This window comes from Centroberyx gerrardi, chromosome 9 (genome assembly GCF_048128805.1).
Source record: "Centroberyx gerrardi isolate f3 chromosome 9, fCenGer3.hap1.cur.20231027, whole genome shotgun sequence".
Classification (NCBI taxonomy): Eukaryota; Metazoa; Chordata; class Actinopteri; order Beryciformes; family Berycidae; genus Centroberyx; species Centroberyx gerrardi.
In genome coordinates, this window is record NC_136005.1 from 4,778,134 (window position 1) to 4,795,351 (window position 17,218).

At 42.0% G+C, this 17,218-nt stretch overlaps 1 protein-coding gene across 1 annotated transcript in view; it reads left to right on the forward strand.

Annotated features, from left to right (window-relative positions):
• Positions 1 to 5,252: 5,252 nt before the first annotated feature.
• LOC139931926 (adhesion G protein-coupled receptor D2) overlaps positions 5,253 to 17,218 on the forward strand; it is a 113,402-nt gene continuing 101,436 nt past the window's right edge. Inside the window, exons 1-10 of the mRNA XM_071925564.2 lie at positions 5,253 to 5,283; positions 5,479 to 5,706; positions 6,049 to 6,690; positions 10,826 to 11,002; positions 11,947 to 12,020; positions 12,675 to 12,959; positions 13,894 to 14,005; positions 14,477 to 14,623; positions 15,307 to 15,415; positions 16,238 to 16,349. Coding sequence (XP_071781665.2) covers positions 5,253 to 5,283; positions 5,479 to 5,706; positions 6,049 to 6,690; positions 10,826 to 11,002; positions 11,947 to 12,020; positions 12,675 to 12,959; positions 13,894 to 14,005; positions 14,477 to 14,623; positions 15,307 to 15,415; positions 16,238 to 16,349 — 1,917 coding nt within the window. The remainder of the gene's footprint in view (positions 5,284 to 5,478; positions 5,707 to 6,048; positions 6,691 to 10,825; positions 11,003 to 11,946; positions 12,021 to 12,674; positions 12,960 to 13,893; positions 14,006 to 14,476; positions 14,624 to 15,306; positions 15,416 to 16,237; positions 16,350 to 17,218) is intronic.

Sequence of the window (17,218 nt, forward strand, 5' to 3'; positions counted from 1 at the left end):
CCCATCAGCCTACTAGTGGTAACTACAAGTAGGACATGTCGGAATTTTTCGGAGGCTCTGATATCTCCCATTTATCACCAACCAATCCACATATATTAGCCGTCCAAGGTAATGAAAATCAAAAGAATCTGTTTTATTCACACTAATAGAATCAACTCTACTTACAAAAAGCGAGCGATATCTGCTGCACTTTATTTATGGTTGATTTTTATTAATAGTTGAAAATGGTTTTGGATGTTGGCATTTCAACTAATTAAATATGTGACGTCTGATGTGACGTGAACGCAGCATTAGTGTCAAGGTGTGTTGGAGGTTGTTTCTCAAATCTGCTCACAATTTGCTTCATCTTCTCTCTTGTCTTCTCAAAACTCGGTATTGTAAATATATTTTGGATGTAAGGATTGGGGCAAAGACTTTATTCACCAGAATGTGTAGAGAATTTAATAGATTTATAGACACTGGCTAAATGCCGTTAGTAAAAAGAAATGAACTGTAAGAGAAAGAGAATGTTTACTTCTGCTGTACACGGGCGTCTCTGTTGCACTATATTCTTCTAGGGAACTAAATTATCATTCTATATTGTATGTTTTATTGAGATATCTTTACAGTATAATACACAGGAGCTAATGTACAGTGGGTTGTAAACATTAAGGAAAGACTTTGTCATACTTGGCCTGTGCATGTTTTTTTTGTATGAAGGTACATTTTGGATTTCTGATATTTGTATGAAGCTTTTGGTAAAAGATAACTACTCTATTCTGTAACCTTATACGTTGTTGTATCACACGCCACAATTTGCACTCAGGAGAAACTTAGATCTTGTATTTCTGATACTTGCACTTAATCATGCTCAAACTGTTATTTCTTCAGTTTTTTTCCTCTGTATACTTTAACAAATCAATGTTATATCTCCTTTAAAGCTTTGTATCTACTGGAGAAACTTTGATGTCAAATGACAACTCATACAATAAATTCTTGTGGCTTAACTGCGTTTTGGTGATGTTTTAGTATCAAAGATAAAAAAAGAAGTTGGCAAATATGAATTAAAACATTTACCTGATATTGTCACGTTACAATGTGCAGAAAAAATGAAATCAGTATGATCTACTACGCATTAGACCAGAGTCTTCCAGTCTTTTTTCATATCAAAGACTCTCAAATTGATGCCCATTAGACCACAGACCCACATTTGATAAGGTTTTTAGTAGATATGAATAGGTACAAAATTAGGCTACGTAACTGTCTGTCCTGTGGGTGGGGTGATGATGACAGTGAAACCTGTAATGATGTCTTTAAAATGCCTTAAGGGGACACAGCAAATAGAACATTAGTGGATGTTCTATATTTAGGGGAACACCCCTTACTTTGCATGTTCTATATTTAGGGGAACACCCCTTACTTTGCATGGGGGGTTCCATATTTCTGTGGACATTGTAAATACGTATATACTTGATATGTGTATGCAAATCATTTTGATTACTCATTTTTTTTTGTTTTTTGCTTATATATATTGTATTATTGAATTGAGATTGTGAACCTAACTACATCATGTGACTTACTCCAGGTGGCCTGATTGAACTAATGGTTTGGTCTATTTAAGATGGCGACTGTATAATACCTTCTTCAAGTCTGAAGAAGAGCCGTGTGCTCGAATCGTCACTTAACTTTGTGGTACCAGTAAAGGAGCAAAAGGGAGCTACAGTGTGTGGACTTTCTTTTTTAGATAGTCTACTACTTCCGGGTCCAGCACAAGGAAACTGTAAAAGATAGTTTTTATAGTTTCTGTTTGTTAGTTTATAGTTTATATAGGGTTAGTTTATAGTTTATAGTTTATAGTTTCCTTGGTCCAGCACCTGCCTTAAATGGTTCCAGGATGTGCGCGACTATCCTATGTTGTTCATCTTAAACCAAGGGTTCCCAAACTTTTTTCGTATTAAGGACCACCACATCATAACACTTTAAAGTCACATAATAAAGATTCACATCTCTCTTTATTTGTCTGTACTGTAGGTACAGACAAAATAAATGACTAATCAAAATGACTAATCAAAATAATGACTAATCATTCTTGTAAGTTTCTTTCATTCTCAACCTCTGAGAAATGAAATTATTGTGAAATGACTAGGCTTCATTTTGCTGGGGGACCCCCTGGAACCAGCTCATGGGCCCCTGGAGGTCCGTGAACCGCACTTTGGGAACCGCTCCGCTTCTTTCCCCCTTGGCAGCGGCGCAGGTTACACCCTCCACCCCGCTCTGCAGCCTCCCGCCTGCATCCTCCCTCCATGCTGCCTGATGTCAGAGACTAGGAGGCTCCCCGCGCTCCTCTGACGGACAAATCGATAGCCGAGTGAAGAAATAAATCATAAACTTCACTTTTAATTCAATTTTAGGGAAAATGCACCACAGTGAGGAACGGTTGAATCCGATTTTCACAGACGCGACGCAGTTCAGTGAAGTGGAATGAGAGGAGCACGCGCAAAAAGTTTTTGACAAGACCGCAACAACCCAGGTAAAAACAATTTTCTCGTCACTTAATCGACTCATTTGGTCACTTTATATATCTGACTCATATACAAGATAACGTAATGTGTGCGGTTAATGGCACTTCGTTCCTAATAAAGTTGTTTAATTCTGTTTTTAGGATGCACTGGTTATTATTCCCCAGTTTGTTCGTAAGTACATCATCATTTATGTTTAATTTAAACGTTTTCTTCTCCTGTAGGCTATTGTAGCCTAGCCGTACTTTTAATTGGGCAAGCGTTAGGCTTTTCAAGGACTAAGGAAGCCAAAACACACTAAATATTCCAAAAGTTGTTATTCCAAGTTGGTTTTTTTTGTCGTTTTAATGTGAAAATGATGCACAAAATACAATCATAGATCTGTAGGATGGACACTTTCTCTCTGACTATGAGTTTAAAAGACAAATATACAGTATAGTTACTGTTGTTGTAATGAAATATTAACTAGGACTATCTTCCCCAACGAAAAATCACCATAATACTCCTCTAATATTCCTATAGGGACTGGGAGTGGGAGTGTGTCTGTGCTGCTCAGTGAGTTTATAATGACCTCATCGCACTTTATGATATTCTGTTTATCTCCTCTGGTATTCCTATAATATTCCTATGATATCCCATAGGATTGTCTAGTATGTCTGTAGTGATCAATAGTGAGTTTATAGTGAACTTATCATAGGCATATCTATTTTTTTTTTTAATCTTCTATGGTATCACTGTAATATTCCCATAGGAACATATAGTTTTGTTGTGATAATTGTTCTGTATCCTAAAATGTATTATGGGATTACTATCGTTTTTTAATAGCTATTTACAAAGTAAATTTACAAAGTAAGTTTAAAGGGCTATTTACAAAGTATTGGGGAAAAAAAGTGTTTCTAACTGAAAATCATCAGTAAGTACTTAAACATTTTTTCAAAAAATCAAAATTTGAGAGTGAAGGTAGTTTAGGGCAGTGGTTCTCAACGTGAGCTCCGGGGACCACCAGGGGTCCTTGGGGGGTTTCCAGGGGGTTCCCTGCAAATTGATGAATTTTCAAACTTCACCATAATTTCATTTACAACAAGTTAACACAATTAGAGAATGTAGAAGAATGAATGTTTTGATCATAGTTTCACTGTTATCTCTCAATACAGATAGTCATGGAATTCTGGACAAAATCATATCTAACAATAAAAAATATTCACAGATTTGGATCTGAGAGACAAAATCTCACCAAATAATGTGGACTAAATTAGCGGTTGATATGAAAAAGGTTGAGAATCACTGGTTTAGGGTTAACTTTCATGCCAGCCATCATTATGTAAGAGCAGGTGTCAGGTTTTTTTCCCCATTGGTGGATATTTGATATTTTATTTATCTAGTTGTCATTGGTGCAGAAACATATTGGCAACTTATTCACATACAGTGTAAAGGGACAGTGCAAGACATACTATAGGCAGTAGACTATATATTGTATCACTATATACCTTTAGCATTGAGTGAAACTAACTACTTGCTATTATGTTTCAGGTTTGGTTTCATGGCTATACATCAGGTAAGTCACCCTCCATTAATGTCTGCATTTATTGGTGAAAGAGACATTTCCATGACAGAAAGGTCACAGGTTCAATCCCAGACTGAACCCCTACCTGCTCTCTCTCTCTCTCTGAGTTTCCCTGGATAAGAGCATCAGCTTAGTGCCTCACATATAAAACGTCAGCTGCATTTCAGCCTCACAAACTGCAACGACTCGAGTGATGAAGTTTCTCAGCTCATAGTTTGCCTTGCTGATCACATCTGTAATTGTGAGGACTAATGACTTCACCACACTTAACAGTCCTCGGTCCAGCATGTGGTTTGGGTTACTCTGCTCCCCTCCAATCGGTCGCCAGTCGCCAGCCGTTAATCCCCCACTCTGCTGAGATCATGTCAAACAGCGACCGTAAAGTGAGGAGCACTCAGTCAACCTCAGAGACTCGGAGAGCAGGCGGCTTACCTCTTGCCTTAGTGGATGTCTCTATAATTGTTATTTAAATGCTTGGTTTGGAAGTGTAATGAGAGCGGTTTGGAGTTCAGACGTTTTTGGGGAGTGACTGGGAGAGGGGAACTTCTCTAAACTCATGCCTAAGCTTTGGTTCCTAAGGTAGACTTGTGAACAAGGCAGGCAAACTGGAGCATTTTCCTTGAGAGTGGTTGATGGATTTCAGTTTTCACCAGCCGCTTTCATTATTTAACCAGCCAAATGATTTTTAGAATAGGAAAAGAACCTCCAGACAATCACAGTTAGTTACCTGCCAAATGTGGAGTAGACAGGCTTGCAAGATTTACCATCATTTGACTGATGGCTGGTTGTTATGAAATCCTTAGTCTAGCCCTCTCTAGACAGCCGTAGTATTACCAGGTGAGGTCGGTGAATTGATTTTGCCAATGTACAATAGTAATTTAAGTCTGCTATCCGGACAGTAAGATATTTTACTGACGGATTGTGATAATCCATGGACTCTTTTCAAGCAGTCCCATATCTTTGTAACACCAGACATTGCAGCTCCTGCACTCTTTTCCACAAATTTCTCTACTTTTTCTTGCTTAGTTAGTTTATATTCTATTTGTGTGCTTATGTTCTATGTGTCTTTTCCCCCTGCTAAATCCTATTACTTTTGCTTCTACAATTTCGATCTAATTTCCCAACGGTGATCATTAACCATCGAAACCAATCTAAAGAGTGATGCGCAAAACAATTGCATGAAACTCCAGATGTCGATCCAGACAGGAATGACCCCAGGATGTCAGTTAGCTTTTACCAGGGCAGATGAAGAAAATCACTGACATGTTAGTTCTCAACGGGATAAAATTCCTGTGGTCCTGAGGTAAAAATGACCAATCACCAGACTTCCCCTGGTGATACTAATGCCGTGCGGAGAGCGCTTTAGTCCGGCCTTTCCACTATTTCATTCCTCCTCTTTTTGTTGTCTTTGGATAGCCTTTACGCTGGAAAGCAGAACCCTGTTTACGTACGATGAGTCGTACTATGAGTACGTGCCGGACCGACTGCCGTGGCACAGCGCCGGCCGGCTGTGTCACCAGCGCTCGGGGGACTTGGCCACCGTCTCCAACCCTTCAGAGAGCCGAGAACTCACCAGCTTCTTGAAGTCCTTGAACATCTCTCAGCCCGTGTGGATCGCCAGGAAATTCGTGACACATGTGAAGAGTGAGTTCAGTGTGCCATTTCTGACACTTTTTATTGATATATCAGCACCTTCTCTTCTCAAACAGTAGGCCCATTGTGTTTCTCGTGCAAGAAGCCTTTCAGCCTACTCACCGACTTGTGAAAATATGGGTAATAGAATTTAAAATGGGGCTGACGACACTGCCAAACAATCCTCTTAGGCCCAGTGAGTAAATGTTTCCCAAGTGTTTACAGCTTAAAGAGGACCACAAAGTGGAATTTCATAATGAGGTTCCATCTCTTTTGAGAGCAGCGCCAGGTTTTTTGGCTCCATAATAACGCCTGTTTCTTTTCTCTGTGTGGGGTGAAAAAAACCCAAAATAGGTCCCTTCGACACTCTGATCCTGGAGTTCTCCGGGCGCTCGGACAGGAAGAACGCTCGCCTCCTGCACAAGTTCCCCTCCATGGGCTCGGTGACCGTTTGCACCCGTCTCCGCTTCGATCCGAGCTGCTTCGGAGTTTCCACCATCTTCTCTTATTCCATCCAGTCATACATTAATGAGTTCCAGCTCCGAGCGAGCCTGATCCAGAACGGGCCTGTGCAGTTGGCTCTGCTGGTCCACGGCACCCACGGGCCTTACCACGAGGCCTTCGCCCACGACGGCTCCTGGCACTCCGTCTGCGTCTCCTGGAGCCAAAACGGCGGACGCTGGGCGCTGCATACCGACGGCCTCCCGGTCGCCGGGGGCGACGGCCTGCACGGCACCGACAGCATCGGCCCCGACGGCCTCTTCATCATCGGGCAGGAGCAGGACACCTTCGGGGGCTCGTTCAAGAAGGACGAGTCGTTTTCGGGCAGCGTCACCGAGCTGCACATTTGGGAGCGGGCGCTGAATGACAGTGAAATCCACACCATGGAAAAGGAGTGCTCGCCCGTTTCCGCCGGGCTGGTGTTCGACTGGGGAGGTGCGGCGGTGGAAATAGAGTCGTCCCTCAAGAGTCTGTGGACAGACAGCCCATGTCAAGGTACATCAGTCTGGAAGCAGCATGGGGACAGAGGGAGACGCTGGTGGTTTATCAAGTCTAGTCTACTACTCATGTTTATTTATATTGCACTTTATCACAAGCATGTCTCAAAGGGCTTTATGTACCATCATATACACTCACCTCTCTACACTCACTGCTCCTCCAAACAGCGAATCATGTGGCTGCAACTCAATATATAAAGCGTGCAGACACCATGAAGAGGTTTCGTTTTTTGTTCGACCAAATATCAGAAAGAGCAAGATGTGTGATCTAAGTGACTTTGAGCGCGGTCTGACTGTTGGTTCAGCATCTCAGAAACAGCTTCCCTCCTGGGATTTTCACACCACAGTCTCTAGAGTTTACAGAGACCGGTGTGTTAATGAGAGAGGTCAGAGGTCAGAGGAGAATGGGCGGACTGGTTCAAGCTAACAGAAAGGCCACAAATAAAACTCCAATCACAGCTCTTTACAACAGTGGTGTGCAGAAGAAGTGCATCTCACAACACACAAGCTGTTTGCCCTTATGATAAATGGGCAACAATAACAGAAGACCAGCTAGTACTAGATAGGTGTACTGATAAAGTGGCCGGTGAGTGTACATACTACATATTATACTACATATACTTCATATAATATCTATGGGCAATTTAGAGACTTCAGTTCACCAGAATTCACATGAAACCCACGCAACATAGTGAGAACATGCAAACTCCACACAGGAAGGACTGGGGCAGAGATTCGAACCCACAACCTTCAGACAGTACTAACCACTGAGCCTTCGTGCCAGAATCAAAGCAACTTTAATCACCAAGTACAATAAATGTACAGGAATTGTCCTGGTTTACATTGAGGAGACAGAGGAGACTCCTTTATCTCCACAAGGTCCAGTGCTAGTATACTGTAGTAGTAGTATAGTAGTAGTACTTTCAAATACTTTTTGTAGTGAATCTAAAGACGATCACATTTGAAAGACATTTAAAATAAACGTTTATGCAGTTGACAATTTGCATGTCATGATCGGAGCTGGCCCTGATGTGTGATGGTAAACCCCGCCCGTCTGGCACTCCAAGCATGGTAAAACAAATGCTATGAATTAGTTGCAAGTAGTGCTGGACCCAGATTTGCTCTGCCCTCTTCCCTCCATCCTTCCTCCACCTCCTCTTTAAACGTCAGGCTCAATCACACTGTGATTTACAAAGCTGTGTGGAGGTTTTCCTTCTCTCTCTCTCTCTCTTTCTTTCTCTTTTTCTTACTTTCCCTCATTTCTGTCTTTCCCTCTCTCTTTCTCTTTCTGTCTTGCTCACAGTCTTCTTGACAGTTTGGAGAAATATTTCACATGCGTCACAGAATTGTGTATTGGGGCTTCATCTAACCCCAAAAACTGCACTTTATGCAAATCAAATCAGATAGGGACTTTTTTTTTTTTTTTTTTTACATATGATGCAGGTCTGCCATTCAGTCAAGAAGTTTTGGGAGCAGATTACTAAATTGATTTCTAATTTGATCTCTCTAGTGTGAGCTCTCCACAGGTAATGATATTAAATTATTCTACTTTGAGCCTTAATAGACTCAGAAACAACTTTGGCTAGCAGGCTCCACTGCAGCAAAGAAAAAAAAAAAGCTTGCTACTAAATGGAAACCCATTCATTCACATTCTCATTCTTTGCAAAACTGGCAGAACTCATTAATAGACATTTTAACCGTGGATTTGTCTACTGTAGGATGAATGGGGCCAGACTGGAAATGTTTGGGACCTAAAAGACAGTATTAGTTATTATTACAATATTGACAATTGTATATATTCGTGTGAGGGGTTGGCAGGTGGCAGGTACATGAATGATACTATTTATAATATGAATGTATTTGTATTATTTTATTATCTTTCTTTCATTTTGAAAAATTGATTCATTGATGTACCTGCACTATAACATATCAATAAGAAAGAGAGAAGAGAGAGAGAAAAAAATGCAGTGAATCGGTAGACTTGGTACAAACTGAAGAAATCAAACTGCAGAACTTGATGAATGAAATAAATCAATAACTATTTCCAAGTTTGCAGCATGCTGACTCAAACTTTCCAGCATCACACACAGTCTTTTCCTCTTCACCGGGCACTACTGGAAGTTTCATAACATCGACGAGAAGAGAAAAGGCTCTCCTTTTTCTCTCTCTCTCTCTCTCTCTCTCTCTCTCTCCCCCCCCCCCCCCCCCACATGAATAGGGGATCCGGTGGCCAAGTTGTAACTGGCAAACGTCGGGGCTGCTAAATGGTTGTTGTAAATGTTTTGAGGCTGGCGTCACTCTAAATCCCACCCTTCAAAACAAACTTCTCCCGTTCTCCCGTTCTGACATCGCGGTCCCCAGTGAGCAATGTGAGTCCAAGCCCCCCCTCCCCCCCTCCCCCCCCCCTCCCCCCCTCCCCCCCCCTCCCTCCCTCCCCTCCCTCCCCTCCTGCTGATGCTGTAACACACTGTACATGCAGAGCAGATGGTGCGCCTCCCTCCATTTTTTACATTTACAGTTTAGGGATTTATCTGGCGTTCTTATCCTGGGCGACTTACAGTGAGAGAGGCAGCATGTGGCGGTAGATGGACGCACACTGGGTGCTGCAGGGATAGAGTTGATGGGATTGTGTCTCTTAAGGCCTCGTGCACACCATACGATGTAACAGCCGATTTAGGCGTCCCAGACGGTCCCAGACGGTCCTAGACAGATTCTCAAGATCGGAGTGAAAGCGGCATGTCGTCGGTGTGAGAAGGTCGGCACGCCACTTCCTGATTTCCCGATGCAGTCTGGGACGTCCCAATCATTTTCAAACATGTTTGAAATACACACACACTTTCTTTATAAAATAGATAGTCCTTGTTGGCCGCGTCGACCATCTATGCGCCCAAACCTAGTCTTCTTCTTCTTCTTCTTCTTCTTCTTCTTCTTCTTCTTCTCTCTTCATCTTTCCATCTACACATATGAATATAAACAAAAATTGTGGCCAGTTGCTGTTCATCCATTGTTGTTGTTGGCGCTAACACACAAACGTCTGCTCTAATGACCGATTTGGCTTCCACTCTTGCGGGCTCTGGTCCCGCGAGGCGAGACCTACGAGACTTCAATGTCTCTTCAACGTCCCGTCAACTCCTGTTTGAAGTCTGGCCAACATGAGACTATGCAGACCCTTGTCATTGATTCTTGTAATGTGCAAACTCATATTGTTGCCTCAAGTGTGTGCACTATTTTTTAATGCATGACGGGATTTGGTAGCTCGGCAGCTCGATAAATGTGAGATGTCCTGCAACAGACAGTCGTGCAATGTGCTTCTGGCATAACCACAAGACCTATCAGACTCCTCCTTCCATCTTATCCCCTCCTTCCGCTTCCTTTTGTCATATCAGACTATTGATATCTCTGCATTAGAGTGTCAGCTAAATGCTTAAAGCTGCACCAGGCAACGTTTTTTAAGTAAAAATACACCTGTTTTATCAGCCTAAATCACAAAGTGGAGCTGCAGCAGAGAAGAGTGTCCAATCATCCCTGACTGAGGTGCTGTAGATTGGCCCAAATTAATTTCTGGTGTTGGATATGGTCGCTGTGCTCAGGAAGAGATGAATTGAAACTTAAAAGCGAAATCCAATCTGTCTCCGAAACAGCAGTGAGTAGCGCTCCGTCCAGAGAAAGCTGGACTCACCAACGTTAGATCTTTTCCTCTCTCTTCTCTTTGGTTTCCTTTGGTATGAAGCATCACAGACTGGTCAGGCTGGTAAACATGAGCGTGCTGTGTACAGTTTACTGACGTCACGTTACATTTCTGGGCATTGAAGCAAAATAATTCAACCAGTTACCTCTCGCTGCTATTTGGAAACCTTGCATCTCGGAAAAATCTCGGAGTTGAGAAATCTTGCCCGAGTTTCCTACTTGGAATTCCAGCTTGAGAGGGCGTTCCACTGCATTTTTTATAGTAGAAAATCAGAATTTCCGACTTCCTGGCATCTCTGGAACGCAGCGTTAACCAAATAGTATCACTGGATATGAAATGTGTACAGTCCGAATGTGTTGAACTTCACTCCTCTTTCATTTTCAAGCTTTCACCACTAACACGAACCCTTCACCCTGTCCTCTGCCAGGTAACAGCAGTCTGTTAGTGAACCCCTCCCTGCACTCCCTGCTGGACTCGAGCCCTCTGCCGTATCACAACTTCTCCCTGGAGGTGATCCACGCCCCTCAGGCCGAGGACTGTGCGACCTTTGACCCCGTCAGCGGCAGTTTGGGCCTGGACAAGTGCGACTCATCCAGAGAGGCCGTCTGCCAGTTTGAGAAAGGTACGAGTAATTATGAACTATTTCTGCACAGTATTCTGCACAGATGAGCTGACTGATTGAATTTTATTTGATAAATCAAAATGAAATATATCAAAAAGCACACAGAATATCCCAGTATTCCAACAAAGCATTACACCAGTGACTGCAAAGCTTATATTCATCCGCATTTTTTTTTATATAAAAACAAAATCGTTAATTTTTGGAGAGTGCTTCTCTTAACAAAATATCACACTCAATGCTATTTGGCAGTATGAATAGTATTCATGTGGTAACAAAATCCTGAGGCTTGTGGTTTGGCCCAGCACTAACATAGATGATTTAAAATGAATGATTAATATTATTTCTTTAATGAAGTGCTGGCAGAGGGAATAAGTTGACAAATCACAGTCATACCAGTTCTCAAATGTTTCTCATCCACCCATATCGCTGCTGTCAGAGGAAAATCTCTCATCTCCACACAGTCAGCTTTATAGAAAAACAAGACTTATTTTCAGGTGGACAGCTGTTTTTGAAAAGAGGAAAATGTTTTTGGATGGAATAAATCGGCCCTTCATGCTCAGTATGAGGGTTGTACAGTAAAGACAAAAAAATCATATTGGGATTTTCTTCCTACATTATTTGTTTTTCATTTTGTAAAAATTGTACTGGAAATTGTGGGATGTTGGGTAATGATGTGCTAATGCTTAGTGGTTGCTCCCTTTGAAGAAAATTAAAGATTTTCTTACACTTGCAACTTGATTTCTAAGCTGCACAACCTTGTTGAAGAAGCTGTCTGCAGCACTTTTTCCTCTGAGAAAAAACTGAATCCTAGTTTTTCCTATTTAATATGCAATCCTATTCAGCTTACAAAGACGCATGCACCCTTTAATTCAAGTGAAAATATGACTTAGGAGGTTTTCACCTGGCAGCCATGATATCTCATTTCTCTCCATCTCTGACTGCAGAAGGGGTGGAGGTCCTCGGCTTCCCCAAGACAACGTTCTTCAGCAGACTGAGCAAGAATCCTCTGGTCAAAACTGTGAGTGGGACAGTCCGGACACTTCAGCCCTCATCAGAATCAGAGTCACTTTATTCAGTACAGGAGTACAATAAGCGTACAGAATTGTCTAGGTGATTGTGGTTCAGAGAAAACTCGACAGCTGGGAGTAACACAGTGCATACTGATACATGGTACAAGGACAAATGGACCTCACTTCCAGTGCAGCAACAGACAGTAGAATATAGATATCATATCACTATACATGTTCATTCAGGAGTCCCTGTCACTGTTTTCCCCATGTCGCACGCTCAGCCGTCCCGGTGGGGGATCTCTCTCTGACTCGGCCCGCCCAAGGTTTCTTCCATTTCTTTCCTAACAAGGTTTTCTTGGAAGTGTAAGGCTGGTGGAGCCGGTAGGTTGGGCTATGTAGGATAGGTTAGCTGTTATGTCTTGCTAAAATCTGCTTTTGTGTGTCTTGTGCTTTTCCCGATGTTTGTCCTGTATCATTCTGCTCTATGGTTGATTGTTGATCAGTTAGATCTAGTTAGGCTCATTCTCTGTAAAGTCCGTTGAGATATGCATGTGATAAAACGCTGTAGAAATAAACAAACTTGAACTTGAAACTTGAACTTTTCTTGGGTAAATAAAGCTAAAAATCTGAATCTATCCTACTGATCTTCTCCTCTTCCCCAGCTGATGGAGAAGTTGAGCGTCAACTCCTCCTGGGTCAGAGACCTGTCCTCCCTGCAGCAGCTGACCCGGGCCGTCCTGCAGATGGTGGAGGCCGGCGGTCCGGACCTCCTCACCTCCAGCGACGTCCTCTTCCTGTCCCAGATGATGGAGCTGAGCAGCGGCGGTGCTGCCGGCGCCGGCGCGGCGGAGGTCATGGTGTCGATCGCCACCAACTACCTGAAGCTGGCCAGTTTGATGCTGGAGCCGCACACGGCCGCACACTGGATCGGCCTGACGGAGGACGGGGTGAGGGGGTGATGCGTGTGTGTGTGTGTGTGTGTGCTTATTGTTTCTCCTTTACTGTCATTTTATATCTGCTAGAAGTTAAATTATTGAGAGGTTGTGAAACTTCTGTTCTATCTGTCACACCCACACACAGGAAAATTATATGATGAAATAATGAGAGTTCAGCTAAAATCACTTTTTAATGTATTTTTCCCTTTTCACTCACATTCGCTTTGTTAAAGTCGAGATGAAATGAAAAATGCCTTTTTAACCCTTTTAGATCACATCCCCGGTCATACTGTGCACCTATTTAACAATATATGCCAAAAAAAAAAAAAATCAATTTCATTGTATTCTTATATCAAAATTCAATTATGTTTTCTTCCTGTAAAACAAAATATGCCGTGTGCTTACGTAAGCATGCCCGTAACTAATTTCAACCAATAATATCATGACATCCACCCATCAATCAATCTTCAACTTTTAGCGCACAGAGCTAAGAGGCTAAGATTCATTAGTTAGCTAGCTAGCAACAGCATGGTACTTCGGTGTGTCTTCGGGTGTTATGACACACCCACTTTTCAACGTTCAAATCAAATTCCTCCCAACGTTATGTCCCGCCTGTCTTTCCTGTTTCACTCGGAAATACGTCACGATACGGAAGTTAGATACTCTCGAAATGCCGTTTCATCTCAACTTTAATGCCAGAAGCTTCATTCTTGGTGTGCTTGTAGCTTGTTCTTTATGTAGACTGATGTTTGATCTTATTCTCTCCATGCTTTCACCAACTACTCACAAAAGTTATAGTATAGAAAAGTATGGATGCACGACTTTTGGTTGCATAAAAATATATAACAGATAAATTAAGAGTCCTACAGAAATTCTGACTAAAAGTTGGATTCAAGAAGGCGTCTCAGTCTGTCTTTATGCTGCTGGTTCTGTGTTTCCTGCTCAGGTCAGCGTGGGACCGTTCACTGTAGTGAAGAGCATCGACAAACTCACTGAGGCTCTAGCAGACGTTCTGTCTGCTGAGGGAAGAGGCTTCGCTCTCTCCACCAAGAACATAGGTAATGAAAACGCCTTCATACACATTAAAGAAAAAATAGAAATGATCCCTTTCCAATCACTGTAGTTGAAAATACAGAAGATGTATTACTGATTCCAGGGTTTATGAAAACTCACTCAACACATACTGTATATGTTTGTGAGTAAAACATAATTTCACAGCACAAGAGTACTTTGTTTAATTGTGCAGCCCTAATCTGCACTGATTATTTGTGTAATTCTAAGTTTCTTTGATATATAACATTCCTCCGTGTCCTTGTCTTTGTTTTTAGCATCTTTACACAGTTTACCTGACAGATTCAGAAGTGATTTTAAGGTTTTACTGATCACTTGTTATGCATGGCTGCATCTGGCACCAAGCAACAGACCTTTTAACCACATCCTCAAGCAGCTATAGGCTTTGTAACCGTGTAGTCCTTCTTAAATAAAGATGATTATCGTATTGTTATGTCCTCTGCTGTCTCTGTGGTCAGATGTGAGCATGGAGTGGCAGCAGCTGTCGGAGCGGAGCGGCGGTCGGGTCTTCAAGCCGTCGGCGCTCGGCTCTCACGCCGCCAGCAGCAGCAGCCAGGAAGAGCTGCTGATCCCCGACACGGAGATCCGGAGGATACACAAGCTGGGTAGGACACACACACACACACACACACACACACACACACACAGATGAAAATACGTAGAGGCTACACATTTAGGGAACTGACACACACAGATGAATGCATGCAGGCTACTATGCATGTCTTTGTACACATGCATGATGCTGAGATCCTACACACACTGGGTAGGAAATACACACACACACACATGCACACACATCCTCTATCACCTGTAACACTATCCTCCTCCTTCAACAACTACTGCTGAGGTGCCGCTGAGCAAGGCACCTGACTCCTAATTGCTCCCAGTAGAAGCCTGTGGTTGTACTGGGCAGCCAGCAGGTGTGAGTGTGTGTGAATGTATGAATGTGAAGAAAAAAAGCATATGTGCCCATTCAAACTTTCAAGGTTGGCATAAGAAAACAGCGAGAAGCAGGTAATGCTAGCTGTGAAATTCTTGAAATTGCAGCTAGCCAAGTAAACAAATGCAGTACACTAGTGCAAAATGGTAAAGTGACCATCAATAAGAAGTAATAGAAAATATAAAGAGACAGAGTATAATAAAATAATTCAATACAATAAGATAAAAATATGTATGATATGTACACTTTTCAAAATGTATGGACGTATGAAATGGAATGAAGTTGAGATGTAAGTTAAAGTTAAAGCTGAAAACAAAGTTGCTCCTCTCCTCCTTCCTGTCCAATCAGGATTTGAGGAGGTGATGTTCATTCACGCCTACTACAGCCGTCTGAATGAGATCCAGTCCGGAGCGGCACGGGAGCCTCCGCCCAAAAAACACCAGGAGGAAGGGAAAAGGTTGGTGCCAGTTTACCTGCTTTTCTACTCTTCTTCAAAGGTAGTATTAGTAGTTTCTTCTTCTTCTTCTTCTAAAGTAGCTGAAATAAATGACACTAGAGTTTGATATTCATAACTAAACCCAACAAACCCATCAGGCTGAGGTTGGGTCGTACTGAATTTCTCACTTAATAGCCCCGCAGTTGATAAATCAGTTGTTACTAGATTACTAGATCACTACAATTCATCAGGAGAAAAGTAAGAACGGTGCTCGTATTTGGGTTGGATTCGGGCTTGGTTCAAGTTAGGAAATCTTTCAGGTTTGTGTCAGGCTGGTTTCAAATTTCCAAGCCTGAGTCAAACTCTAATGGACACAAAGTCTGGAAGTCAATGTTCAAATTTTGTCTTTATAGGTTACTTGAAGGGGTTCATTTCAAAATGCTACATATCCAGTTTGGGAAAAATTTTGCAAAAACACAGATGAATCCATCCTTAAAACATGACTATTTTGTAAGCCAGGGTCTTAAAATTACAGGAAAGTTACAGGGACTGGAATCAGATTTGTTTTGACTCCCGCCCGCCACCTTGCAGGATGACAGGTGACCAAAACTCTGTCCAATAAACAAGCTACTTGTGAGTCATGTGACTTCTGTTTACAAGCCCTGGTTCACTTGTATTTGGTGAGTGTGAACCTAAACAAACCAAATACACAAAATAGACTTTTCCACTACGGTTTGGACCAAAGAAAACGAACTGGAATGAAGCTCTTCAGTCGTTTATGACTTCTAGCCTGTAACTTACATGGCAGGTGTAAGTGGCGGTAACCCTCGTCTGTCTCTCCAGTACTGTCCCAGGTCACTTGTCCTCTGCTGTCATATCAGCCAGCGTGCGGGACGCCTCCAGGGCCCGGAGCGTCCCTGTGGCCGTCCAGTTCACCCTCTCCTCCTCACACGTGGTACGGTCCACTCTCACTCTCCAAGCTGCTACATTGTACACATGTATGGGTAGAGTCCAACTAAAACTGGTTATAGAAAAAAAACATATTGGTACTGGTATTGAAATCCATTTAAGGGCTTCAAAAAGTATTGAAAAACTTTAAAATATAGTTGATTGTAAGATTATAACAAAATCAGGATAAGTTTTCATGTAGCTTAAAGGCATTTTATTGAGATAAATGTATAAATGAAGAGTTTTATTCTAAAATGCTGTACATCCATTATGGAAGAAAATGATTGCCCAACATTTAACATTCAATTTCTCAAAATATACTGTGTAAGATGCAGTCTGTTAAAGTGTTATGCTGATAAGCAAAGACTTAAGATACCTCCTATCTTTTAAAAAATATGGTAATTTGGTTTTAATTTTGTGCTATCAATCATTTTGTAAGAGGAGGAGTCACATTTTTCAAGAGGTGGAAATCTAATTTTGGAACAAAACTCTTCAGATATTTCACAGAGAGTAATTTATCTTATAATGAAATGAGTTTTCATTCAAGAAAGACAATATAATTGCAGAACCAGTATAAAATTTGAAGAAACTGGATGGACATCAAAAGCTTTTCAGCAAAATTCCTACTATTTGTCCAGTCTAATACCTGCTCTCCCTCTCCTCTCCACACATGGTACAGTCCGCTCTCTCTCTCTCTCTCTCTCTCCATGTCTGGCCTGCTACATAATGTATGGGTGGGGTCCAACTCCAGCAGTGTGTTGTGTGATTTGGGAGTTCGGGAGGATTTCCTACACTGCACAAAATGTCCATCTTCATAACCCATTTAATCCAGTGTTGAGTTTTTAAATAATATTTTTCTGGAAAAAAAAAATCTGC